General features: G+C 47.3%; 1 protein-coding gene across 1 annotated transcript; it reads left to right on the forward strand.

The window, feature by feature from the left end:
- The first annotated feature begins 7,583 nt into the window (after nucleotides 1–7,583).
- Nucleotides 7,584–27,556, forward strand: LOC125181572 (KLF transcription factor 9). Its single transcript, XM_048056403.2, is given in 2 exon segments — nucleotides 7,584–8,293; nucleotides 26,792–27,556. Coding segments are annotated over 2 exon segments (681 nt in total). The 5' UTR covers nucleotides 7,584–7,842; the 3' UTR covers nucleotides 27,022–27,556.
- The last annotated feature ends 350 nt before the right edge of the window (nucleotides 27,557–27,906 follow it).

Here is a 27,906-nt window from a genome sequence, read left to right on the forward strand (position 1 = left end):
TTGCTGGAGAACAGAGAGGGTCTTGTGGGGGACGTGGCAATTGGCGGCCGTCTCGGTCATAGTGACCATGAAGTGGTTGAGTTTAGAATTTATGGTGACAGAAGGAAAACTGTCACCAAAACTTCAGCCCTGGATATGGGGAAAGCAGACTTCAGGCTGCTCAGGGAACTAGTCAGCAAGGTCCCCTGGGAAACTGCTTTTGAAGGCATTGGCGTCCATCAGTACTGGTCAGTTTTTAAGCACTGCCTTCTAAAAACACAAGATCAGGTGATTCCAAAATATCAGAGGTCAGGCAGGCGGGGCAGAAGGCCAGCCTGGCTGACCAGGGATCTTCTTCTGGAGTTTAGGCATAAAAAGAAAGTGTACGGCTCCTGGAAGGAGAGTCAGGCGACGAAGAAAGAATACAGGGATGCTGTTCATGTTTGTAGGGAGAAAATTCGTGTGGCCAAATCCCAACTAGAGTTGAAGCTGGCCGTGTCTGTGGGAGACAATAAAAAAGGTTTTTTTAGATATGTGAACAGAAAAAGGAGAACCAAAGAAAACATAGGTCTGCTACTTGATGGGGAAGGTCTCCTCACAGACAATGACATAGGCAAAGCAGAGACGTTTAATGCCTTCTTTGCCTCTGTCTTCAACACTGATGATGGGCTTTGGGATCCAGGGTGCCCTGAGTGGGAGGACCATGACGGTGGGAATGACAAACTCCCTACAGACCCTGAACGTGTGCGGGATTTGCTGCTCCACCTGGATCCATACAAGTCCATGGGTCCAGATGGGATTCATCCCAGGGTGCTCAGAAAGCTGGCTGACGTCATCGCGGGACCTCTCTCAATTATTTTTCAATGATCTTGGGAATCTGGAGAGGTCCCAGTAGACTGGAAGCTGGAAAATGTTGTGCCAGTTTTCAAGAAGGGTAAGAAAGAAGACCCCAGCAATTACAGGCCTGTCAGTCTCACGTCAGTGCCTCGTAAAATTTTGGAGAGGATGATCCTTGAAGTTACTGAAGCACACCTGGGGGACAATGCAGTCACTGGTCCCAGCCAACATGGGTTCACGAGGGGTAGGTCCTGCCTAACAAATTTGATTTCCTTTTAAGATAAGATCACCCATCTAGTCGATCAAGGGAAACCAGCTGATGTAATCTTTTTGGATTTTATTAAAGCTTTTGACACAGTCTCCCATAGGATCCTACTGGACAAAATGTCCAGCATACAACTTAACAAAAACATCATATGATGGGTGAGCAATTGGCTGACGGGCAGGGCTCAAAGGGTTGTGGTAAATGAGGCTATATCAGGCTGGCGGATGGTCACTAGTGGGGTCCCTCAAGGCTCCATTTTAGGGCCAGTCCTCTTCAATGTTTTTATAAATGGTTTGGATGTAGGACTAGAAGGTGTTTTGAGCAAATTTGCCGACGACACCAAACTTGGAGGAGTTGTGGACTCGGCTGAGGGTGGAAAGGCCTTGCAGAGAGGTCTGGACAGATTGGAGAGCTGGGCGATCACCAACCACATGAAGTTTAACAAAAGCAAGTGCCGGGTCCTGCACCTGGGACGGGGCAACCCTGGCTATACATACAGACTGGGCGACGAGACGCTGGAGAACAGCCTCGCAGAGAGGGATCTGGGGGTTGTGGTTGACAGCAAACTGAATATGAGCCAGCAGTGCGCCCTGGCAGCCAGGAGGGCCAACCATATCCTGGGATGCATCAAGCACGGCATGGCTAGTCGGTCGAGGGAAGTGATTATCCCGCTCTACTCTGCGCTGGTGCAGCCTCACCTCGAGTACTGTGTGCAGTTCTGGGCACCACAGTAAAAAAAGGACGTGAAACTGTTGGAGAGTGTCCAGAGGAGGGCGACGAAGATGGTGAAGGGCCTAGAGGGGAAGACATATGAGGAGCGGCTGAGGGCACTGGGCCTGTTCAGCCTGGAGAAGAGGAGGCTGAGGGGGGACCTCATCGCAGCCTACAACTTCCTCGCGAGGGGGAGCGGAGAGGCAGGTGACCTATTCTCCATTATCACCAGTGACAGGACCCGTGGGAACGGTGTTAAGCTGAGGCAGGGGAAGTTTAGGCTGGACATCAGGAAGAGGTTCTTCACCGAGAGGGTGGTTGCACACTGGAACAGGCTCCCCAGTGAAGTAGTCACTGCACCAAGCCTGTCTGAATTTAAGAAGAGATTGGACTGTGCACTTAGTCACATGGTCTAAAATTTTGGGCAGACCTGTGCGGTGCCAGGAGTTGGACTAGATGATCCTTATGGGTCCCTTCCAACTTGGGATGTTCTGTGATTCTAACCTTCTTGCTATTGGTCAGTTCTCAAATCATATTGATCTTATATTAAACATAGTTTCAAGGCTCTGGAGAGTGAAAATAGTCAAAGCAGAAACTGAAGGAAGTTCTACTCAGAACTTCTGGTGTTAGCGAAGAATTAGCAAATATTAATACAGACCAAAGGGGATTTCTATATTTTTTCTTTATCGGGAAGAAACCAGCAGAGAATAAACTTCTGCACTCTTTAAGAACCTAGGGGAGCAATTGAATAAAGTATAAAGTAAAATGACTGATTCCTATATGCCTTTGTACATTCATTTGGTGGTTGAACAAAAGGCTTCTCAGTCACAGAAGCACAAAGTTCATTTACACAAAGAGACCTTTGGAGCATAAAAACTTCCATGCTTGTGGAGACTGCAAGTCTCTTCAAGCATTCCTGCCAGGCACTTGTGTACCATACTTTTTCTCCAAGAAAACAAGGTGCAATTTTTTAGGCTAACATTAAATTCATGATCAGAATGCAGGAGATTGGGTGGAGGGTGGAGAGGAGGGCTGGTTTGTTTTTTACTCTGAAGAAAAACTTCTAGTTTTGCAAATAGAAAGCATTTATTTAATTCTCAAAAATAATAAAGAAAAGAAAGAACTCTGTTCCCATCATGACCCCTCCTCTTTCACAGAACCTATACATATCTTTCTTATAGGGAAAACTTAAGTACCACATAAAGGATTACCTTTTCCTTCATATATGTGAGCAAGCAGACTTCTTCTTCTTCTCCTTCATACATGTGCCTGAATCTCACTTTTCATTTTCCTCTTTTCTACTTCCCTTCTGCTGCACCCCGTGATGTCTCCCTGTTAGCCACTGAAGCCTGACTCTCTTGTTGTGACCTGAGTCCTAATCTAATCTTTTCTCATTCATCTTGGGGATCACCATTTTTCTCTTTTACACCATCTGTAACAGACAGTTCCTATTAATGTGCATTTCCTCTGGGTCACAGAAGAAGCAGCCTCCTCAAAAACTGTTGCTAATGACCTCAAACCTGATATGAACAAAGCTATTTTTTAGGCAGAAAGCCTAAAATAAAATCTTTAAGAGAAACACGAGTTTGTCCCAAATATCTCAAGATAACAGCCTTCCTAAAGAATAATTATGGCAATCTATGATTCAGCTACAGGTTTTTGCAGGAAAAATATTTCTTCAGTAGTAAGGTTAGATCTGAGGTACTTCTAGCCGTAGTAACAGAGAGTGGAACAAAGAGAGAAGAAAGGCAAAGGATAATGAGAAATAAAATGAGCTCAATCATGCTATGCCTAGACATTGTGATAATTTTGGTTATTAGTCATCCTGAACCATCAGTCTGAAACTTTTGAGTATGTTTCTCATCTGTATCCCATCATCACCCACACCATTACCTCAGGCTGACTCAGTTTACGTTACATTTGATCCCAAGAACTGAATTTGTTGTCTTTGCTGCACATCACAGTCACTTAATGATCCCCTACCTCTCTCCAAATAGCTTCTTAGGAAGAAAAATGTTTTTAGTTCTTCTCTGCCAGCACAGCATCTGTGAAATCCTTTTCATCAGAATAGCTCCTTCTGTTTGACAGCCCAATGAAATCAGAGTTGTCTCTTCTAGGTATATAGCTGAGTATTTATTAATATGACAATTAGATTTGGATTCATCAAGTCAGCCTCTGGGAAGTCACTTTCATGTCAGTAAAAGACTATAACATTTCCTATTAGCAAGTTTTGGATAGCGTCAGCCAAAGAAGTTCTGGAACTGCTATTAAAAAGGTGATGAAACTACAACTCGAAACTATATTCTTTATATCCAACTTAATGAACCAGGGTGGGAGCTCTCAGTGGAAAATGTTATTGTCCCTCTTAAGGAAAGAGAAGGTTTTAGCCAATGGTACTGCAGAGAACATGACATTTATTTATAGCAACAGTGGTACATGAACAATAATCCATTCTGTACCGCCTTCTGATCAGATCTGGATAACACAGCCTGTTATTTATTCTGCCTAGTGCTTTGAAAGCATCAGAGACTAACAGATGCAGGATCAGTTGGGAAAAATGCTCAAAGAACAGGGTAAAACTGGCCTTCATCCCTTGATGGCTGCCTTGTTAGATAAATATCCATATTCTTTTATTATTTTTTTTTCTGGGGTGTTTTTTAGTTTTCACTAAAACTCCTGGAGTTTTAGTGAGCTGGTGTACAAAATGGTTGACATCTACTAATTACTATTTCTCGTGGGAAGCAAGCAATGCTGTTTCATTTTCTGTACTCACTTCCTAATTATTTCCATATTTGGTTAAAGAGAGTAAAAGCAATCTAGAAAGCTCTTTATTGTTTGGACCCTGCTTATTTTTGCAAGGAAGGATGGCCTGTGGTTGAAGTAGCGGAAACTGAGGAAACTGAGATTTGATTCTTTGCCTGTTATAAGGTCTTAGTGACCTTGGGTTATGGATAGCTCTGTCTTATTGGAATTGAAGAATTCACCACTGATAGAAGAGTAAAAACTACTCTGACAAAAGTACTTTTATAACTGCACAAAGATTTTAAAGGCATCTGTATTGGGTTTATATGGCAAGGTTTTGGTAGTGGAGGGCTGCAAGGGTGGCCTCTGTGAGAAGAGTCCAGAAGCTGCCCCATGTTAGATAAGGGCCACTTTCAGCTGGCTCCAAAAGGGGCCTGACACTGGCCAGAATCAAGCCAATAAGCGATGCTGTTTGTGCCTCTGTGAGAGCAGATTTAAGAAAGGGGGAAAAACTGCTGCACAACAGCAGCTGGGAGAGTGAGGGGTGAAGGACAGCCCTGCAGACACCAAGGTCAGTGAAGAAGGAGGGGGAGGAGGTGCTCCAGGCACCAGAGACAAAGTTCCCCTGCGGCCTGTGGAGAGGATCATGGTGGAGCAGGTTGTCCCCCTGCAGCCCATGGTGTACCATGGCAGAGCAGATTTCCACACTGCATCCTGTGGAGGAGCCCACGGTGGAACAGGTAGATCTGGCCTGAAGGAGGCTGCAGTCTGTGGATAATCCCCACCAGAGCAGACTCTGGGTAGAACTTGTAGCCTGTGGAGAAGAGCCCATGCAGGAGCAGGTGATTTGGCGGGAGCCGCCACCTATGGGGGATCCATGCTGGAGCAGTTTACTCATGATGGATGGATGCTGTGGTACGGACCCATATTTGGAGGAGTTCTCCAAGAACTGCTGCCTGGGGAAAGACCGCACAGGATCAGTTTGGGAAGAACTGCATCCTGTGGGAGGGACCCCACGTTGGAGCATGGGAAGAGAGTGACCCTGAGAGAGTGGCAGAGATGAAGCATTATGGACTGACTGCAGCCCCCATTCCCCATTCCCCTGTGCCGCTCAGGAGGATGATGTAGAAGAGGGGGGAGAGGGGGGAAGGTGTTTTTAGTTTCTCACTGCTCTAGCTTGTTAGTAATAGGTAATAAATTACATTAAACTCCCTATGCCAAGTCTGTTTTGCCCATGATGATAATTATTGAGTGATCTCCGTCCTTCTCTCAACCCTTGAGCCCTTTTCATCGTATTTTCTCCCCTTTTCCCTTTGAGGAGGGGGAGTGAGAGAGCGGTTGTGGTGGAGTTCAGTTTCCCAGCTGAGTAAAACCACCACAGCACCCTGATTTTACCTTGATTAGTGCTTTATAAATGCATATGCAAATAGCTTCAAAGGCAGAGTGTTTCTCTATTATGCTCTTTCGTGACACTTGAGAAACAGAAAAATACACAAACTAACATACTTCATGTCTTGGTATTCATGTTTTATGGAGGATGTCAAATTCCCTCCCGTTTTTTAAGGAAATTTTCATTGTCAAGGAGTGTTTTTAGCTCATGTTACAACAGATGATGCTCTGACCTTCAAAACACAGAATAGGTATTACAAATAAGCATATACCTGAAGGCATACTATTTCACCAGTGGCTTTCTTTCACTTCTCTGCAATAAGTCATGTTACCAAGTGTTTGAATTTCTTTAAGGGGCTTTGAAATGAAACTGGATTACCAAAACTTTGGTCAGGAAGAAACTTTCCCCACAACAGACTTGTGGAGACTATCAAGGTTGTTTAGTTTTTTATCTCCTCTGTAACAGGGGAAGTAGTTTACTCTGCACAACTCCACTATATTGGCAATAGATTGGAGTCCTCCTTCTCTTTCCCAGTGATGCTATTATAAGTGTCATTTTGATCCTTTACATATATTTAGATATGTCAAACGACACCAGGGAATGACTGTGTACCATGCATTGTGGACCTGTTTTTGCTCAGTGACCTGATCAGTCCCTTGCAGTTCTCTGTGAGGTGATAGGTGCATAACAGCAGGTTCATTCAGAAAACTTGTGCTTACCCTGTTTCCTCGAGGAGATACAGAGCTGCCTGTGGCATGGCTGCTTTTTTCATGGCAGGGAGAAATGAGACTCCTCCAGATCAGGAAGCCAGACTAAAAACACACATATGAACACATACAAAAGTTGCTTGTTAAGTAATTTTATGTTGTTCTAAACTCATGCTGTCTTGCACTGGGTGGAGAGAAGGCCTGCTGGTTTTACAGAAGAGTCGGCTGGAGGTTTTGGAGAACCTGAGCGAGCCATTCAGCCCATGAAGCCAGGGCTGGCCTGCTGGGTTTACAAGTGTCATGCACCCTTCAGAACCTCATCCTGATTAGCTGAGCACTTGCCAGTGATATCAACCAGCTCACTTTTCATTAGCCGGCTGGTTGCTGGGACTGTAACTCCTCCAGAAAAATGCTTAACACTTTCAACGCCGTGCAGCACCTTCATCTCCACAAACGCGTTCCCCCGCAGTCCACTGGCAGCACCACACACCCCTTCAGTGGGAATCGAGCCTCGTGGAAGCTGCAACAAGGAAACCACAAGGATGACACAGATACACCGCACCTCCCCCTGCGTCATCGCCCTTTTAAATGGGCGTGCAAAGGCACCCAGAGTAGCACGTGGTCTAGGGAGAGAACATGGGGATTGGTGGATCTGCTGCCTGGTGGACATACTCTCCCATATAAAAAAAGGCTCATTTTCATAAAAGAGGCAAGAAGGTAAATAGAATCGATTTGTGTTGTCTGCTGGCCAATGGGGGAGGGAGCGTGACTCGTTCAGCTCCACATTTAACATGATGGGATTCTATGCAGCTGTTCCTGAGCCGGAATGCATCGGGTAGCCAGCAGTTTCTTCTCTACCAGTGCTTGCGCATCTGCGATCAGCTGCCGCCAGATCCTTGGCGCTTTCCTCTGCCAGATGCATACTGGGGGTGGGGGGGTGCTATGGGAAAGATTTGATTTTTTTCCCCTCCTATTTTCTTTACTAAACATCTCCTAGTGAGCTACTGAAGGTTGGCTCCCGTGGCAGCAACCCTGCGCCTCATCCCTACAGCGTGCTGCCTAGTACTGGACTGACCCTCCAGCAGTCGGTGAGCCATGGCTTGCAGCACGTAGTGCAGCAGCGTGGCAGGCCCTGCGGGAGCATACTGAGGTGCTCCACACCGCCTGGGGACTCAGAGAGGCGCAGCTGACAGCAGGGCCGTGCCTGTACCATGTCAGCCGTCGCCTACATGGACTTCGTGGCTGCCCAGTGCCTGGTGTCCATCTCCAACCACTCTGCTGTGCCCGAGGTGGCACGGTAGAAGGTACCAGGCAAGGGGCAGGTGAGCAAGGAGCTGGGTGATGCCTGGAAGGACTATTGCACCTTGATGATTATTGCCAAGAGCCTCCTGAAGCTGAACAAGTACTGTCCCCTGCCCGTCCCCTCTGCCTGCGGTGGCAACGTGGAGAGCCCGGATGAGGACATGGGCTCTGACAGCGACTCAACCACAGAGCTGGGGTTAAGCCTGAAATGCAACCTGGCACTGGGTAAGCCCCTGCACCTGTGTGACGCCACGCCCCCCAAGATGAAGCAGGGGGCTGAGAAGCGGCACAAGTGCCCCTACAGTGGCTAGGTCTACGGGAAGTCCTCCCACTTAAAAGCCCACTACCGTGTGCACACAGGCAAGCCACGGGCGCGGGGGGGTGGGCGGGCTGGGGGGCGGGGCTCAAGGGAACTGTTTGTCCTTGAGTGAACCCTGTGGGGACCGCTTAATGCAACATCACCTATTTTCCCCACGCATACGCATTTTGGGAGGGGGCCGCATGTGAGCCGGCAGCACCACAAATCTGTCCGAGAGCCTTCGGAAACGCATAAAATAGTGCGGCTTGGTTGGGTGCGGTGTCTATCAGGGCAGCGGTCAGTGAGCAGGCCGCCAACTCCCGCGAGGGGGTGAAAGCAGCACCGGCTGCCGTGGGCAGGGCTGTGGCAGCGGGGCATGGCTCGGCCTCCCACACCCCCCGCTGGATTCCTGAATCCTCAGTGAGAGCCCAGCCCACTCTGCTCCTCCGTTAGCCCTCCCAAGAGTTACAGTTCTTCAAGAACTGCTCCAGCATGGGTTCTTTTCCATGGGATGCATTCCTTCAGGAACGGACAGTTCCAGCGTGGGCTCCTCTCTATGGACTGCAAATGAATCTTTGCTTTAGCACCTGGACTTGTGTGGTGGTCATGTCTACCTGGACAGCTGAATTTCAACACAACCACTCTCCCACTCCCCCTCGTCAAAGGGAAAGGGGGAGAAAATACAATGCAAAGGGCCCAAGAGTTGAGAGAAGGACAGGGAGATCACTCAACAATTGTCATCAAGGGCAAAACAGACTCAGCATACGGAGGTTAATATAATTTATTGCCTATCACAAGCAGGCTAGAGCAGTGAGAAACCAAAAGCAAACTAAAATCACCTTTCCCCCATCCACCCTCTTCTATGTCCTCCCCCCCAAGCAGCACAGGGGAATGGGGGCTGTGATCAGTCCATAATGCTTTGTCTCTGCTCCTCCTTCAGGGTCACTCTCTTCCCATGCTCCAACGTGGGATCCCTCCCACGGGATGCAGTTCTTCCCAAACTGATCCTGTGTGGTCTTTCCCCAGGCAGCAGTTCTTGGAGAACTGCTCCAAATATGGGTCCGTACCACAGCATCCATCCATCATGAGTAAACTGCTCCAGCATGGGTCCCCCATAGGTGGCGGCTCCTGCCAAATCACCTGCTCCTGCATGGGTTCCTCTCCACAGACTACAGGTCCTGCCCGGAGTCTGCTCCGGCAGGGGCTATCCACAGACTGCAGCCTCCTTCAGGCCAGATCTACCTGTTCCACCGTGGGCTCCTCCACAGGATACAGTGTGGAAATCTGCTCTGCCATGGTACACCATGGGCTGCAGGGGGACAACCTGCTCCACCATGATCCTCTCCACAGGCCGCAGGGGAACTTTGTCTCTGGTGCCTGGAGCACCTCCTCCCCCTCCTTCTTCACTGACCTTGGTGTCTGCAAAAAGTTTCTCACTCCTCACTCTCCCAGCTGCTGTTGCACAGCAATTTTTTTTCCCTTTCTTAAATCTGCTCTCACAGAGGCACAACCAACATGGCTTATTGGCTTGGCTCTGGCCAGTCGAGGGTCTCTTTATGAGTCAGCTGAAACTGACTCTTAATTAACATGGGGCAGCGTGGTGGTTTTACCTTGCTGGGCAGCTGAACTCCAACACAACTGCTCTCTCACTCCCCCTCCTTAGAAGAAGAGGGGAAGAAAAAAGTATGCTGGAAAGGAGGAAAAAAAACTTATGGGTTGAGATAAGGATAATTTAATTAAAAGGAAGGCGGGGAGGGGACAAGCAAAGGCCGCGTGGAACTGCAGTGAGAGAGAAAAGAAAATACTCTCTACTTCCCATCAGTGAGTGATTTTTGGCCACGTCCTGGGAAGCAGGGCATCAATAGGCATAGCTGTTGTTTGGGAAGATGGGTGTTTTCACAACGGGAGCCCCCCTCCTCCTTCCCCTTTTCCACCTTTTATTGCTGAGTGTGACCTCATATGGTATTGAATATCCCTTTGGTCGGTTTAGGTCACCTGCCCTGATGATGTCCCCTCCCCACCTCTTGCCCACCCCCAGCCTGCTGGCTCTTGGGGGCTTGGAGGGAGTCCTGATGCTGTGCCAGTATTGCTCAGCAATAGACAAAAACACTGGTGTGATACCAGGGCTGTTATAGCTAGAAGTGCAGATCACAGCACTGTATGGGCTGCTGCAGGGAAAGTTAACTCCATCCCAGCCAGACCCAGTACAACCTCCACCCCTTATTCCATAACATCTTTGTCACACTCAGGTTCCACATACCTTAGTATATAGGTATTCTCATCACCACTGTTCCCTGTCCTTTAACAGATTTATCAATAGCTACTACTTTTCATTCTATAAGCCTCTTCCCAAAATGTTCATAAGAACCATTGATGATTTAGGCTTCATCTGCCAAAATGGTCACTTAGGACAGGTGGAGTTGGATTTCTGGATGCCAGCACCAGCTTAGCTCGAGTCGTTGCTGCACTTGCCCAGCTCCTTGCGAAGCTGACCTGTCATTGGTTCTGCAGTGTCTTCCTACAACAAATAACTTAGATTACAGATTAGTTTTCTCCCAAGGTTAAATCTCCTTGAGGCATGCACCTTATATCCCCATCCTTTTGCATGACCCACCAGGTGTACCTTGGTCCTTGGGTGAAGAGAATCACCTGAGTGGTTTGCCTTTTCCCAAGGCAGGAGCAACCCACACTGCCTTCCCCATCCACTTCCCTACATGCACTACAGGGATGTTAGCTCCTCCCACAGTGTGTAGGGGTTTTGTTTCAGCAGGACCAGGATGGATGTCAGACCCTCTGGTGTTAACTAGCCAAGTGGCTTCTGCTAGATTTGTCCCAGTGTTTCCATGTCCCAGCACGCAATGCTCGCAACATGGTCTTTAACAGTCCATTGTACCTCTCAACCTTCCCAGAGGCTTGTGGGTGATAGGGGATGTGATACACCCAATGCCATGCCTCTTGGCCCAGGAGGTGACAAGATTGTTTCAGAAGTGACTCCCATTGTCAGACTCAATTCTCCTTAGTGCACCATGATGCCATAGCACTCGCCTTTCCAGGCCCAAGATGGTGTTTTTGGTGGTGACATGGTTTACTGGGTATGTTTCCAGCCACCCAGTAGTTGCTTCTACCATGGTGAGTATGTACCGTTTGCCTTGGCGGGTTTGTGGGAGTGGTCCGATATAGTCAATTTGCCAGGCCTCACCATATTGAAATCCTAGATGACGCCCCCTATTCCAGGGATATTATACCCTCGTGGTTTGCTTGATTGGAGCACAGGTCTCACACTCATGGGTGACCTGTGTGATGGCCTCAATGGTCAGGTCCACCCCTCGATCACGAGCCCATCTGTATGTGGCATCCCTCCCCAGATGTCCTGCTGTTTCATGGGCCCACCGAGCTACAGACTGATCACCCTTACGTCCCCAGTCCAGGTCCACCTGAGCCACTTCAATTTTCGAAGCTTGGTCCACCTCTTTGTTATTCTGATGTTCTTTGGTGGCATGACTCTTGGGCATGTGAGCATCTACATGATGCACCTTTACGGCCAGGTTTTCTACCCGGGCAGCGATATCTTGCCACAGTGTAGCAGCCCAGATAGGTTTACCTCTGCGCTGCCAGTTGCTCTGTTTCCATTGCTGCAGCCACCCCCACAGAGCATTTGCCACCATCCATGAGTCAGCGTAGAGATACAGTACTGGCCATTTTTTCTCTTTTGGCAATTTCTAAGGCCAGTTGGATGTCTTTCACTTCTGCATACTGACTCGACTCGCCTTCCCCTTCCATGGCCTCCACAACTTGTCGTGCGGGACTCCACACAGCAGCTTTCCATTTCCGATGGCTCCCTACCACACGGCAGGATCCATCAGTGAACAACACATACTGCTTTCTGTCTTCTGGGAACTCATTACATGGTGGTGCCTCTTTGGCACAAGTTACCTCTTTGGTCAATACTCCACTTACTCTACGTAGCATCAGTTGCATGGTGTTTAGTGGGGATTTTCCCTTTGAACATCCAATGTAACACTGGTAGCCGTGGTGCCAAGAGGAGCTGTGCTTCTGTACCCACAACTTCTGAAGCAGCTCAAAACCCCCTCATATGCTGTTAGTATCTCCTTTTCAGTTGGGGTGTATTTGGCTTCTGATCCTAGATAGCCCTGGCTCCAGAACCCCAGAGGTCGACCTCGAGTTTCTCCTGGGGTCTTCTGCCAGAGGCTCCAGGTGAGGCCATGCTCCCCAGCTGCAGTGTAAAGTATGCTTTGCACAGCTGGTCCATTACAGACAAGGCCAAGGGCTACTGCATGAGCTATTTCTTGTTTGGTTTGTTCAAAGGTCTGTTGTTACTTGGGGCCCCACTCAAAATAGTTTCTCTTTCGAGTCACTCTATATAGAGGACTCCCAAGCTAACTATAGCCTGGAACATGCATTCTCCAGAATCTCACAAGGCCTAGGAAAGCTTGTGTTTGTTTTTTTCTCGTTGGCAGAGACATAGCTGTTATTGTGTTGATCACATCCATTGTGGCAACGCCCATCCTGCCACTTTACCCCCAAGACCCGGATTTCCTGTGCAGGTCTCTTGACCTTACTCTGTTTAATGGCAAAACCAGCTTTCAGGAGAATTTTGATTTCCCTTCCTCAAAAATTTCTTCTGCTGTGTCACCCCACACAATGACGTCATCGATGTACTGAAGGTGTTCAGAGGCTTCCCCCTGTTCCAGGGCAGACTAGATCAGTACATGGCAAATGGTAGGACTTTGTTCCCACTCCTGGGGCAGTCGATTCCAGGTGTATTGGATGCCGCTCCAAGTGAAAGGGAACAGTGGCCTGCCGCCAAAGGGATGGAGAAAAATGCATTAGCGATATCAGTTGTGGCATACCGCTTGGCTGCCTTTGACTGTAGTTCGTACTGAAATTCTAGCACGTCTGGCACTGCAGCACTCAGTAGTGGCGTGACTTCATTCAGGCCAGGATACTCCACCGTTAGCCTCACCTCCCCATTAGACTTTTGCACTAGCCATATGGGACTATTAAAGGGTGAATGAGTCTTGCTGATCACTCCTTGGCCCTCCAGCCGATGAACCAACTCATGGATGGGAATCAGGGAGGCTCGGTTGTTATGATATTGCTGCCGGTGCACCGCTGTGGGAGCGATTGGCACCTGCTGTTCTTCAACCCTCAGCAATCCTACAACAGAAGAGTCTTCTGAGAGACCAAGTAGGGTAGAGAGCTGCTTAATCTTCTCTGTACTCAAGCACACCAGTACCCTTTTGGGCCCTTGACGTACCCTCTTCTGAGGTAGTCTATGCCAAAGCATGCACAGAGCCTCCAGGCCAGCCTCTGGGTTGTTTGGGAGGACAGACACCATAATGAGAGCCCCCCTTCCCCAGTTTTTATTTCTGAGCATGAAGTCATATGGTATGGAGTATCCCTTTTTATCCCCCTTATCCCTAGGGTAAGCTGCCCTAGAGATGTCCCCTCTCCACTACTTTCCCACCCTCAGTCTGCTGGCTCTTGGGGCAGGTGGGGCCAGAGGGTTGGAGGGAGTCTTGATGCTGTGCCAGCATTGCAGAATCACAGAATGACAGAATTGTCTAGGTTGGAAGAGACCTCCAAGATCACCTAGTCCAACCTCTGACCTAACACTAACAAGTCCTCCACTGAACCATATAACTAAGGGCTACATCTAAACGTCTCTTAAAGACCTCCAGGGATGGTGACTCAACCACTTCCCTGGGCAGCCTATTCCAATGCCTAACAACCCTTTCAGTAAAGAAGTTCTTCCTAATATCCAACCTAAACCTCCCCTGGCGCAACTTTAGCCCATTCCCCCTCGTCCTGTCACCGGGCACATGGGAGAATAGACCAATCCCCACCTCTCTACAGCCTCCTTTAAGGTACCTATAGAGAACAATAAGGTCGCCCCTGAGCCTCCTCTTCTCCAGGCTGAACATTCCCAGCTCCCTCAGCTGCTCCTCGTAAGACTTGTTCTCCAGACCCCTCACCAGCTTTGTTGCCCTTCTCTGGACTCGCTCCAGCACCTCCATGTCCTTCTTGTAGTGAGGGGCCCAAAACTGAACACAGTACTCAAGGTGCGGCCTCACCAGAGCCCAGTACAGGGGGACAATCACTTCCCTGGTCCTGCTGGCCACACTGTTTCTGATACAAGCCAGGATGCTGTTGGCCTTCTTGGCCACCTGAGCACACTGCTGGCTCATATTCAACAGACTACCAACCAGTACTCCCAGGTCCATCTTTGCCAGGCAGCTTTCCAACCACTCATCTCCCAGCCTGTAGCGCTGCTTGGGGTTGTTGTGCCCCAAGTGCAGGACCCGGCACGGCCTTGTTGAACTTCATACAGTTGGCCTCAGCCCATCGGTCCAGCCTATCCAGATCCTCCTGCAGAGCCTTCCTACCCTCGAGCAGATCGACACACGCACCTAACTTGGTGTCATCTGCAAACTTACTGAGGGTGCACTCGATCCCCTCATCCAGATCATCGATAAAGATATTGAAGAGAACTGGCCCTAGTACTGAGCCCTGGGGGACTCCACTAGTGACCGGCCTCCAACTGGATTTAACTCCATTCACCACAACTCTTTGGGCCTGGCTATCCAGCCAGTTTTTAATCCAGTGAAGTGTATGCCAGTCCAAGCCATGAGCAGCCAGTTTCTTCAGGAGAATGTTGTGGGAAACGGTGTCAAAAGCCTTACTGAAGTCAAGGTAGACCACATCCACAGCCTTTCCCTCATCCACTAAGCGTGTCACTTTGTCATAGAAGGAGATCAGGTTCATCAAGCAGGACCTGCCTTTCATAAACCCATGCTGACTGGGCCTGATTGTCTGGTTCCCCTGTAAGCGCCGTGTGATGACACTCAAGATAAGCTGCTCCATGAGCTTCCCTGACACTGAGGTCAAACTAACAGGGCTATAGTTTCCTGGGTCTACCCTCTGGCCCTTCTTGTAGATGGGCGTCACATTTGCTAGCCGCCAGTCGACTGGGACCTCCCCTGATAGCCAGGACTGCTGATAAATAATGGAAAGTGGCTTGGTGAGCGCTTCAGTGAGTTCTCTCAGTACCCTCGGGTGGATCCCTACCGGACCCATCGACTTGCGTACATCCAAGTGCCGTAGCAGGTCGCCAACCATTTCCTCGTGCATTATGAGGGCCACATCCTACTCCCCATCCCCTTCCACCAGCTCAGGGTACTGGGTACCCAGAGAACAACTGGTTTTGTCGCTAAAGACTGAGGCAAAGAAGGCATTAAGCACCACAGCCTTTTCCTCATCTCTTGTCACTAAGTTTCCCCCCGCATCCAGCAAAGGATGAAGATTCTCCTTAGTCCTCCTTTTCATGTTGATGTATTTGTAAAAACGTTTTTTGTTATCTTTAACAGCAGTAGCCAGATTGAGCTCCAGATGAGCTTTGGCCTTTCTAATTTTGTCCCTGCACAGCCTTGCAACATCGTTATAGTCCTCCTGAGTGGCCTGCCCTCTTTTCCAAAGATTATAAACCCTCTTCTTTCTCCTAAGCTCAAGCCACAACTCTCTGTTCAGCCAGGCCGGTCTTCTTCCGCGCCGGCTTGTCTTTGGGCACGTGGGGACAGACTGCTCCTGAGCCATTGCTCAGCAATAGATAAAACACTGGTGTGATACCAATGCTGTTCCAGTTACAAGTGCACAGCACAACACTATATGGGCTGCTGCAGGGAAAGTTACCTCCATCCCAGCCAGATCCAGTACATTCCCCTGGTGGTGAAGGGGAATGGGGATTGTTGTCCATCTACAATGCTTTCACAGAATCACAGAATTGTAGGGGTTGGAAGGGACCTCAAGAGGTCATCGGGTCCAACCCCACTGCTAAAGCAGGTTCCCTAGAGCAGGTTGCCCAGGTAGGCGTCCAGGCGGGCCTTGAATATCTCCAGAGAAGAAGACTCCACAACCTCCCTGGGCAGCCTGTTCCAGTGCTCCGTCACCCTCACCGTGAAGAAGTTCTTTCACATGTTGGTGCGGGACTTCCTGTGATCCTTTTTGTGGCCATTGCCCCTTGTCCTGTCCCCACAAACCACTGAAAAGAGGTTGGCCAAATCCCTCTGTCTCCCACACTTAAGATATTTGCAAACATTAATAAGATCCCCTCTCAATCTTCTCTTCTCCAGGCTGAACAGACCCAGGTCTCTCAGCCTTTCTTCATAGGGAAGATGCTCCAGGCCCCATATCATCTTGGTGGCCCTCCGCTGGACTCTTTCCAGGGGATCCCTGTCTTTTTTGTACCGGGGAGCCCAGAACTGGACACAGTACTCCAGGTGAGGCCTGACCAGGGCAGAGTAGAGGGGGAGGATCACCTCCCTTGACCTGCTGGCCACGCTCCTTTTAAAGCACGCCAGGATCCCATTGGCCTTCTTGGCCACCAGGGCACACTGCTGGCTCATGGTCAACCTGTCATCCACCAGGACCCCCAGGTCCTTCTCCGCAGAGCTCCTCTCCAGCAGGTCATCCCCAGCCTGTACTGATACATGCGATTGTTCCTTCCCAAGTGCAGGACTCTACACGTGCTCTTGTTAAACCAGCTCTCCTGCTTGTCCAGGTCTCGCTGAATGGCAGCACAGCCTTCTGGCGTGTCGGCCACTCCTCCCAGCTTTGTATCATCGGCGTACTTGCTGAGGGTGGACACTATTCCCTCATCAAGGTCACTGATGAAATGCTGAACAATACCGGACCCAGCACCGACCCCTGGGGAGCTCCACCAGTCACAGGTCTCCAGCCGGACTCTGCGCCGCCGATCACCACCCTCTGAGCTCAGCCAGTCAGCCAGTTCTCAACCCACTTACTGTCCACTCATCTATCCCACACTTTCTCAGCTTTGCTAGCAGGATGTTGTGGGAGACAGTATCAAAAGCCTTGCTGAAGTCAAGGTAGATGACATCCACTGCTCTCCCCCCGTCCACCCAGCTGGTGATGCCATTATAGAAGGCAACGATGTTGGTCGAGCATGATTTCCCCTTGGTGAATCCATGCTGACTACTCCTCATAACCTTCTTCTCTTCCAATGGCTTGGAGATGGCATCCAGAACAAGCTGTTCCATCACCTTTCCAGGGACAGAGGTGAGACTGACTGGCCTGTAGTTTCCCGGATCCTCCTTCTTGCCCTTCTTGAAGACCAGAGTGACATTGGCTATCCTCCAGTCTTCAGGCACCTCTCCTGTTCTCCGAGACCTTTCAAAGATGATAGAGAGCGGTTTGGCGATCACCTCTGCTAACTCCCTCAGCACACGTGGATGCATCCCATCGGGGCCCATGGATTTGAGTGCGTTGATCCCACCCAGACGCTCCCAAACCACTCCCTCCTCAACCAGAGGGGAGGTCTTCCTTTCCCAGACTCTTTATTCCTCCAGTGTCCAGGAGTCCTGGGGGGGAGTCTTTGAAGCAAAGACCGAAGCAAAGAAGGCATTCAGTATCTCCACCTTCTCAGCATCCCCCATTACCAGGATACCCCCCTCGTTCAGCAGGGGATCCGCATTATCCCTAGTCTTCCTTTTACTGTTTACATACTTTAAAAAACCCTTCTTATTATCCTTTATCTCCTTTGCCAGCTTCATCTCTAGGTGGGCTTTAGCCTTCCTCGTCGCGTCCCTGCAGGCCCTGACAACACTCCTATACTCCTCCCAAGGGGACAGGCCCTTTTTCCACATTTCATAGACCTTCCTCTTCCTTCTGATCTTATCGATGAGCTCCTTGCTCATCCACACAGGTTTCCTGCCCCCCTTCCCCAATTTCCTATTCTTAGGGATGCACCGATCCTGAGCTTGGAAGAAGTGCTGTTTAAATGTTGCCCAGCTCTCACAAGCACCCTTGCCTTCTAGCAATCTAGCCCATGAGATACTCCCAAGTAGGTCCCGGAAGAGGTCGAAGTTGGCTCTCCAAAAGCCCAGGGTAGCAATCCTACTTTTTGCCTTACTTCTTCCACCAAGTTCCATCTTGAACTCCACCATCTCATGGTCACTGCATCCCAAGCTGCCCACAACCTTCACATCCCCAAGAAGCCCATCCCTGCTGGTCCAGAAGCACCCCCTGCCTCATCCGCTCCTCCACCACTTGCATCAAAAAAATTATCTTCACTGCATTGTAGGAACTGTTTGGACTGCGCGTCCCTGGCCAAGTTACTTTCCCAACTGATCTCTGGATAATGAAAGTCCCCCATGAGAACCAGTGCCTGGGATCACGGGGCTATTTCCAGCTGCTTGTAGAAGGCCTCATCGACCTCCTCCTCCTGATCTGGTGACCTGTAGTACACACCCACAACAGTGTCCCCCATACCAGCCCGCCCCTTAATTCTCACCCACAAGCTCTCCACTTGTTCTTCACCCAGGTGGAGGTGGGTGCATTCTAATTGCTCCCTCACATAAAGGGCAACTCCTCCCCCTCGCTTCCCCAGCCTGTCTTTCCTAAAAAGGACATATCCCTCCATGACAGTGTTCCAGTTATGTGAGCTGTCTCACCACGTCTCTGTGATCGCACTGAATTCGTGGCCCCTCGACTGTACAGAGATCTCGAGCTCATCCTGTTTATTTCCCATGCTTCGCGCATTGGTATACAGGCACTTTAGGGAAGCAGCAGTCTCAGTTACCCCTAGAGGGATGCAAGAAGAAGATTCCAGATGGGGAATTGGGATCATTACCTTTTCGAGGAATCCTCGGACAATCCTATGGGACATCTCAGAGGTTTTTCCCTACTATCTTCAACAGTGACAGCAGTGACAACATCCAGCATCCAGTGAAAACAAAGCATTCTCTTTGAGTGGGTGAAACTCTTGAGAAAGCTTCTCCACAGCTGAGACGCAGGCCTGTAGGCAAGAAAGTCTTTCTTTGTACTGCTGGAGTTGTCTAGTCAATTCATCCACCGTGGGTTCCTCGTGGTCTTTTCCGGTCATTACTGCCAATGAACTGGCATATGATGATGGTGCCACTCCTTACAGACTTCCAGCACGAATTGTGTGCACTTGACTTCATCTGGATCTGTGCATATCTGTTCGTTGTCTAGGTCCGTATAAATCACCTCCCATACGGCTAATTCCCGCAGGTACTTGATTCCCCTCTCCATAGTGGTCTACTTGCCTGGTTGACATACAAGTTCTTCCTTGAAGGGATACCTTTCCTTCACACCTGACAGGAGTCGCCTCCAGAGGGTGAAGATTTGTGCTCCGTTTCCAATTGTTTTGTCAATGCCGCCTTCCCTAGTGAGGGATCTCAGCTGCCTATCTTCCCTTCCCTCTAATTCCAGACTATCGGCTCCGCTGTCCCAGCACCGGAGCAGCCAGGTGACAAGGTGCTCACCTGGATGATGGCTGAAATCTTTTTGCTTCTTTTGCAGCTCACACTGCTATAGTGATCAGGTAGTTACTGATGTTCTTATGATAGCTTCCTCTTTGTCTTCCTGTTCCCCTGGTGGCCCAGCTACTTCTGAGGAGCCTGCCTCGTCTTCTTCCTCCCCAATCTGAGTAGGAGTTCCTCTGCTTTCTAAATGACCTGACTTTCTCAACCACTGTTTCATCTTATATAGGGGCAACCGATACTGGCACAGGTTGGTCCTCTGGCCCAGCGGGGCCCCATGGGTCCTTTCGCAGGGGTTGGAGTGGCTCGGGGTATGTCGCAGGGGTTATAGTGGCATTGACTGCAGCTTAGTAAGCATAGGCCAAGCCTCAGCACCTTGCAGTGACTTGTGTCTCCTTGTAATTACTAGGGTGATGGCACACCTTTTTCGAGCATTCTGCCAGTGTTTTAGGATTCTGCACTTGTTCAGGGGTGAATTTCCAAAGCACTGGAGGTGCCCACTATTCTAGGTGCCTGCCCATATCCTCCCACACTCCCTGCCACACATAACTGTGCTCCCTCAGGACAGATCTCTTGATCTAAGTAGTATAATTCCTAAGTACTTGTTTAACCTTAAACAAAACCTGAAGCGCTTTGAGGAGACATAACAATAAGAACGTGCTGGTCTGAACATCCCAAGGATATTCAAAGTTTTGAAGAGCTATCGTAACTAGCCTGGAGGAGAAGGGGAGAAGTGGGGAAAAGTATCCCCCTCTGTTCCCCCCATAGATTGGCTCCCTGAGGAGAAAAGGTAAATTCTGTAATTATTAATAGTTTCTGAGATATGGTTTCCAAAGTAGAGTTGACGGCAGTGCTGAGTACAAATACCAGGTTAGTCTCATGACCAGCAATTTTATCATATCATAAGCCAATGTTACACAGTACAGCAACATAATGTCCTTAAACCACCCCCCAGAAACAATAAGTAGCGCAACAGAGAACACAGAATAAGTAATGTGCAATATAACACAATTCAGAAAACAGGCACAGCAGACCTGAGATCAAAACTATTATATATATTTTATATATTTATATTATAAATATATTATAGATCATCTATTATATATATTTAAATATAATACTTGTAACAAATTATAAAGAAATTTGTTCTAACATGCTCTATCTAACATGTTCGATCTATCATTATCTCATCATTATATATATCCCTTCATGCCTCAAGTTGAGCACCAAAAAGGACTGTTGAGGTTTAACCTGGCAGACAGCTAAGCACCATATAGCTGTTCGCTCACTCCCCCCACAGTGGGAAGGGGGAGAGAATTGGGGCGGGGGTGGGGGCAAGGGGAAGTAAAACTCATGTCTCATAAAGACAGTTTAATAGGTCAGAACAGGGAGGAAAAAAAAGGGGGAAAAGAAACCAAGCAAACAAAAAGAATACACAAAACAAGTTATGCGTAACTCAATTGCTTACCACCAGCTGACTGATGCCCAGACAGTTTCTGAGCAACAGCAGCCCCCCGGCCAGCTTCCCCCAGTTTTGTTTTTGAGTATGATGACATATGGTATGGAATATACCTTTGGTCACTTTGGGTCAACTGTCCTGGTTGTGTCCCCCCCTAGCTCCTTGTGCACCCCCAATCTTCTTGCTAGCTTTTTTTTTTCCTCTGCCTTCCTGCAAACAACAGTCTTGTTTTCCTAAGTAGTTTTTCTCTTGCCTGATGACAAAAGATTTCTTTATTTCAGTTTTCATTACTTGTGTGCTTTTCTATCATCTCCGTCAAATTTATGATAGGAGGAGTCATCTCTGCTGCAGTTCTGTACCTCTGGATTTTTGGACAGGTGCTGCAGATAGAGGTGGAAGTCTCTGGAACTTCTTTATCGTTGCTTATCTAAATTAAATCATCTTTGTTAAAGCCACTGAACTGCAGCTCCTAACCTCAGTCATCCACATCTAAAACAGCATTTTTGTAGTGAGAAGGTAAATGATGAATCAGGATACTGGGAGATACCTGTACTATTAATGTACTACTAATGGTGACCTTATATTCTTTTTTTGAGAATCCCTTCCTGCACAAGATCACAGTGTGAAATATCTGGAATGTCTCAGGGTAGGACCAAAAAAATAAATAAATAATTGACCCCTCTAGTCAGAAGAAAATGGAAAGTTACCTGCCTCAGGACATACAAAGCAGCTTGGATGTAGAGTTTAAATTTGCAGAGAAAGAAAATAACTCTCAGTTTGATGGAGAGTACATGAGAAGGAATAGGGATAAAAGATCAACTAGAGAAGAGATCAAAAAGATCCACAATGGCCTTTATATCCATATGGGATATATGGCAAGCCAGGGTTGGAGAAGCAAGAGTTCTTTAGACTTCAGAGAAGCTCTAGGGAGAGCCAATGTCAGCTTGTGCTGACTACATCCCTGGTGGCAAACAGGACAAAGAATGGGAATTCTGCAGACACCTATTCCAATAACCTGTAAAACAATTTGTTTCATTTGTTACTTCTGTAAGCTGCCCTGGATATGTATTTTGAATAAAGTTATTTACGTCTTTTATTTCTTGTTCCGATTCTATTGCACATTTCTATTGTAACGGTTTTAAGATATTGATATATCACTGGCCATTCATCCATCACTTGATTGAAATCCGAACTAGGGTATATTTTAAAACATAAGCAGCATATGCAAGTATAAGTATGATTCAATAGCACCGTTTTAATGGTTTATTCTTCCCATTTCGAGCCTTGGCAGTACTAAGAGGAAAAACATAAGGAAAAAATGTCTGACTTAAGGCACAGAAGTCAGTAGCACCAGATGGAGGCAGCACTAGTATGCATTGCAGCCTCTATGCTCTTACACATCTGGCATAAATTGCATAACTCAGTTTTTTGTTCTGTAGACTTTTACACAAACACCTCTCCTCCCTAAGAAATAGTGTGCTGAATATAACCAACTTTTCCATCTTTGAGTACACAATTATCACATGTCAACAGATATTTCTGCTTTTAAAAAAGCTTTCAAATGCACACTCCACTGCTCTGCATCTATTCAGTCAGTCACTGGACCACCGTCTCTCTGGGCTTTTATAATTGGTTATAGCTTCATTTAGGCTTCTTTTAGATATGTTTCCAATGCGGTTGTGACAGTATCCTAAAGCTTGTATTGCCAAGGTGATGAAATATTTTTCTGTCACCATACTTCGGGATTTGGCTGTAAGTGGCTTGTGATGGGTTCCATTTGGAGTTCTCATGTTCTTCAGGCAGTGCAAATGTTTGTATCTTTCAGTCATCTCTGCTGCATTGCCACCCTGTGTGCATAGGCGGCTCTTCTATTTATAACAGGGCATACCTCCACCACGAGTCTCCCTGTGGCCTTTGTAGCTCAGTGCTGGTTTCCACAGGGAGGTTGTTTCACAGAATCTTTCGATTTGTATGTGACAGAATCACACAGAATCACAGAATCATCTAGGTTGGAAGAGACCTCCAAGATCACCTAGTCCAACCTCTGACCTAACACTAACAAGTCCTCCACTAAACCATATCACTAAGGGCTACATCTAAACGTCTCTTAAAGACCTCCAGGGATGGTGACTCAACCACTTCCCTGGGCAGCCCATTCCAATGCCTAACAACCCTTTCAGTAAAGTTCTTCCTAATATCCAACCTAAACCTCCCCTGGCGCAACTTTAGCCCATTCCCCCTTGTCCTGTCACCGGGCACGTGGGAGAATAGACCAACCCCCACCTCGCTACAGCCTCCTTTAAGGTACCTATAGAGAGCGATGAGGTCGCCCCTGAGCCTCCTCTTCTCCAGGCTGAACATTCCCAGCTCCCTCAGCTGCTCCTCGTAAGACTTGTTCTCCAGACCCCTCACCAGCTTCATTGCCCTTCTCTGGACTCGCTCGAGCACCTTGTTTCTCTCCATTCTCTGATGAATGATGGTCTTATCTAGGTACTGTGATTCTGCAAACTTATCCAAGGAGTCTTGAGCAAGTGCTACCTTTTCCCATACCTTTGTGGTTACGTTACACCTAAAATGTTTTCCCACGGTACGTGAAATAGTGATACAGGGTAAAGATGGTGGAAGTCACACCACTCCCATTGCATTTCAGAAGGAATTCCAGTAAGTGAGCTCAATTTCTTTCTTGCTTTCTGCAAGTACTGAGAAAAGGTAGCATAGTTTCTCAAGAGATATGTGGGGTGTTCAAAATACCTGCTTTTAGGCACCCAGTTTGAATATTACAACACCTAAAAAATAGACATTGAGCCCCAAGACTGTGATCTTTGTTATTCAGCCTAGGTACCTGGTCTTTCTCTAATAGATTTAGCCATTTCTGCAGGCTGAAGAGCTATCCTGAGGTAGATGATAAGAAATGTTGCTTCTGGGAAAGGGGCAGGATGTCTGAACTTCTTCCATGGCTCTGGAGCATAGGTACCTAACACAGGGACATATATATACTACATGCCTCCACACATGCAGGATTTATAGCACTTCTCCCACATTCCCTGGGGGATACAGAAAGCCTTTCTGCATCTCCCACTGATGCCTGCTTCAAGAACCTGTGACAGAAACCATGAAATAGATAGTAAAAGTGCAGTACAAGTGAAATGCTTGACTCAAATGTCATGTGCAGACAAAGCCAAAAGAGACCATTTAGCACAGTGCCATCACACAAGTGCTCTGTATGGCGGGTGCGCACCTTCCAGTACTATCCTGTGTTGTAGCTGTGATCATGGCCTTCACGTGTATGTGAACATACAGTTTTAATTTCTTCTATATAGGCAGTGCTTATTCAGAAAGGCTTCCAAACATTTAAAAACATACAGCAGGAAGCCAAGAAATCTGTAAAAAAAAGAACCCACACATCAGAATGGCTCGCAGTGATGTCTCCACCATTCTCTGGGTTAATGCATCAGGCTAAGTTGGCATTTTGCTACTTCTGCTTCCTTCTTTGATGAAGAGCCAGTCTTGCTGTGAGATGAGGAAAGAAAATGCACAGGAAGCAAGCTGTGCTGTGGTTGGCTCTGGGACAGAGTAGCCTGCTTGTCAAGGAATACCATATAATTAGAAGCCTAAACCATTAAAATTACATTTCTTAAGAGACTTTCACTAGGGCTTTCAGGGCCCATTCTGTGTCTAAATCTCAGCTTTAGTCCACCATCTTCCTCCTTGACATCATATCTTCTGGATGCCATCGGTCATTTCCCCCCAACCCTCTGCCCCCCATTCTCCTCCCTAAAGCTTTACAATACTTTCCATTCCTTGTTGTCATGCTGGCTTCTGGGTTATTCATTCCTTGAGTCTTTAGCCTGGTCTTTCATCTTTGCTGCTGTGTCTGAGGAGTTATTCAAAGGCACAATTACTTGTAAATGAGTCCTTTTTTTGCAATCTATAAATGTAAAGTGAGCTTGTGTGTTCCAACTCTTCCAAGTTGGAAAAATTCCTGGGATAAATTTTATATTTTATGGTTGATTATAAATAGCTGTCACATAGCTGTCATTTATATTCCCTTCAGGAGACTCTTAAGAAAGGGAATTAAGGTATCAAAATGTACTGGTACATGACGTCTGTGACTGAAATCTTCCATGCAAATTTAAAAGTTTTCATTTCCATTTAAAAGTTTTTATTTCATTACAGAATATTACGATATCTTGTATCATATAATTGAGTCAGCTTTGCAGATCAGGAAGAATTGGGTCTGTGACTGTATGCAAGTCCCATGCAACCTGCAGAGGTGAACTTCAGGCATTTGGGGTGCTAGAGAAATTATAGTGAGTGTTGTTCACTCCTCATATCCTTGTTTTTAAAATAAAGATGCAGTATGTTTTAGGTTAAGGTAATGGTTTTGTTCTTTACCATCATAGCAACATTCATATTGATAAAGCTGTGTATAATGAAATAATTTTCTTGCCCTCAAATCACCCATCTAAGATATTGAGGGGAGTCCTTTATTTTCTGAAGCAGCTTGGATTTCTGGGAGAAAGGGAAAGGAAAAGAGGGGGGCATGGGCCTTCTCTCTACAACTACAATTTTTCTGTACATATTTGTAGCCCTGGGGCTGTGCAACTCTCCCAATCCCCTCACTACTCAATTCTTCCCAGACTGGAATTACTTGTCTGAGTTGAAAAATGTTTTGTCTTCTTTTCAGATGGTTACAGGTGATCTTATTGAGCGTAATGGAAGTGTTAGAGGAATAATAGTGATGTGTGGGAGACAGAGGGATTTGGCCAACCTCTTTTCAGTGGTTTGTGGGGACAGGACAAGGGGTAATGGCCACAAAATGGAGCACAGGAAGTTCCGCACCAACATCTTTGTAGTGAGCACAACATAAAAAATGTACAGGAATAGGCAGAGCTCGTCTGTTGTTATGACAGTGTTCAGGGTTACTTTGGTGATTTCACAGTGAAAGCTAGCTAAACTCTACCACGCTGCTGTCTCACTCCCCCTCCTCAAAGGAACAGGGGGAGAAAATATGATGAGAAAAAAAGGCTCACAGATTGAGATATGGACAGTTTAATTAAAGGAAAAGAGAAAAACAAGCAAAGGCCACATGGAAGCAGAGAGAAAACAATTATTCTCTACTTCCCATCAGCAAGCGGTGTTCAGCCACATCTTGGGAAGCAGGGCCTGAATATACATGGCGGTTGTTTGGGAGGACAGATGTCTTCATAATGAGAGACCCCCTTCTCCTTCCCCTTCCCCAGCTTTTATTGCTGAGCATGATGTCATATGGTATGGAATATCCCCTTGGTTGGTCTAGGTAAGCTGCCCTGGAGATGTTCCCTCCCCACCTCTTGCCCACCCCCAGCCTGCTGGCTCTTGGGAGGGTTTGGAGGGAGTCTTGATGCTGTGCCAGTACTGCTCAGCAATAGACAAAACACCGATGTCATATCAATGCTGTTCTAGCTACAAGTGCAGAGCACAGCGCTATATGGGCTGCTGTGGGGAAAGTTAACTCCACCACAGCCAGAGCCAGTACAGTCATGTAAGGTTCTGCACTAGAGTGCAAGTTTCATGTGGTTGGAGGGGCTTTGTTTTTTGGCTTCTGCTAGAGGTGAGACTGTAAACCTGATGAAATAAGTTATCAACAGCTCTACAAACACTGGCACCATGGCAATAAAGGCAGCTTTTCCCCTCAGCAGCGTATTCCCTTGCTTTCCAGCTGTCTTGCTGCAGCAAAGTTTGTATATGCTGGTGTTATATCCTCCCCTAAATTTCTTGTCCTCCTTTCTTCCATGCAGGTGAACGACCATTCTCCTGCACATGGCCCAATTGCCTTAAAAAGTTCTCTCGTTCCGATGAGCTCACCCGGCACTACCGAACCCACACTGGTGAGAAACAGTTCCAATGCCCCCTCTGTGAGAAGCAGTTCATGCGGAGTGACCACCTGACAAAGCATGCCCGGCGCCACACTGAGTTTCACCCCAGCATGATCAAGCGTTCCAAGAAGTCCAGCTCCTGTTCTTTGTGAAAGCAGAGCTGGCCTGGGGAGGGGAGTGGGGGGAAGCAAGCTGCGCCAAGGACATGATGAACAGTGCAACAGCAGTCTGCTGCAGTGCCATTCATGGTCCCTACTCATGGTTTGAAAGCACATGTAGCTGAAGTTCAAAAAATGAATACTCTGTGTCCCCCTTCCCACACTTTGCAAGGAACAGTCTTAAGCAAGTCAATTGCAGAGAGAGTGAGGGAAGGGATGGCAATCAAACTAGACTTTCTTCTGTAATTTAAAGCACTGACGCTGCTGTATATACATCTGACTGGACATTTTGGCCCGTGACACCACATAGTGTGATTTCAAGGTTTTTGTGATTGCTGTGTCATGAACACATTTTGTTGAACAATGTAATGCTGCTTGTATTTAAAATTTATTGAGTAAAGCCACTTTCAAAGTTGCATAAATAATTCTCAAGTAAAAACTCCAAAGCACGTTTTAAAAGTGGGTTTACTTCTATCTCAGAATGATCCTTCATTTTAAAAGGTGGTTAAGAGAAACACTGCATTTGTTACTTAAGGCATATGACTGATATACAAAAATAAGGTGAATTTATACACAAGAAGACCCATTAAAGTAAATGTCTTTTTTTTTCTTTGTATTAACTATATTTTTGAATATAAGCTTTCAGTAAAAATGTGCATAATTCAAGCAGATACCTAGAGGGGAAAAAAAAAAAGGCTCAGTAATTTTCTGACATTATGTGTGTTCAGCTCTATTATTTTACTTACCCGGAAAAAATAGAAGTCAGCCTATGCAATGTGGCAGGGGTATGAGGGAAGAAACATATGTCTCTCAGTCCTATACTTTAATTATATGTCATACACATATATTTAGGACATATATATGTCCTAAATATCATAG

This window comes from Anser cygnoides, chromosome W, assembly GCF_040182565.1.
Source record: "Anser cygnoides isolate HZ-2024a breed goose chromosome W, Taihu_goose_T2T_genome, whole genome shotgun sequence".
NCBI classification, from domain to species: Eukaryota; Metazoa; Chordata; class Aves; order Anseriformes; family Anatidae; genus Anser; species Anser cygnoides.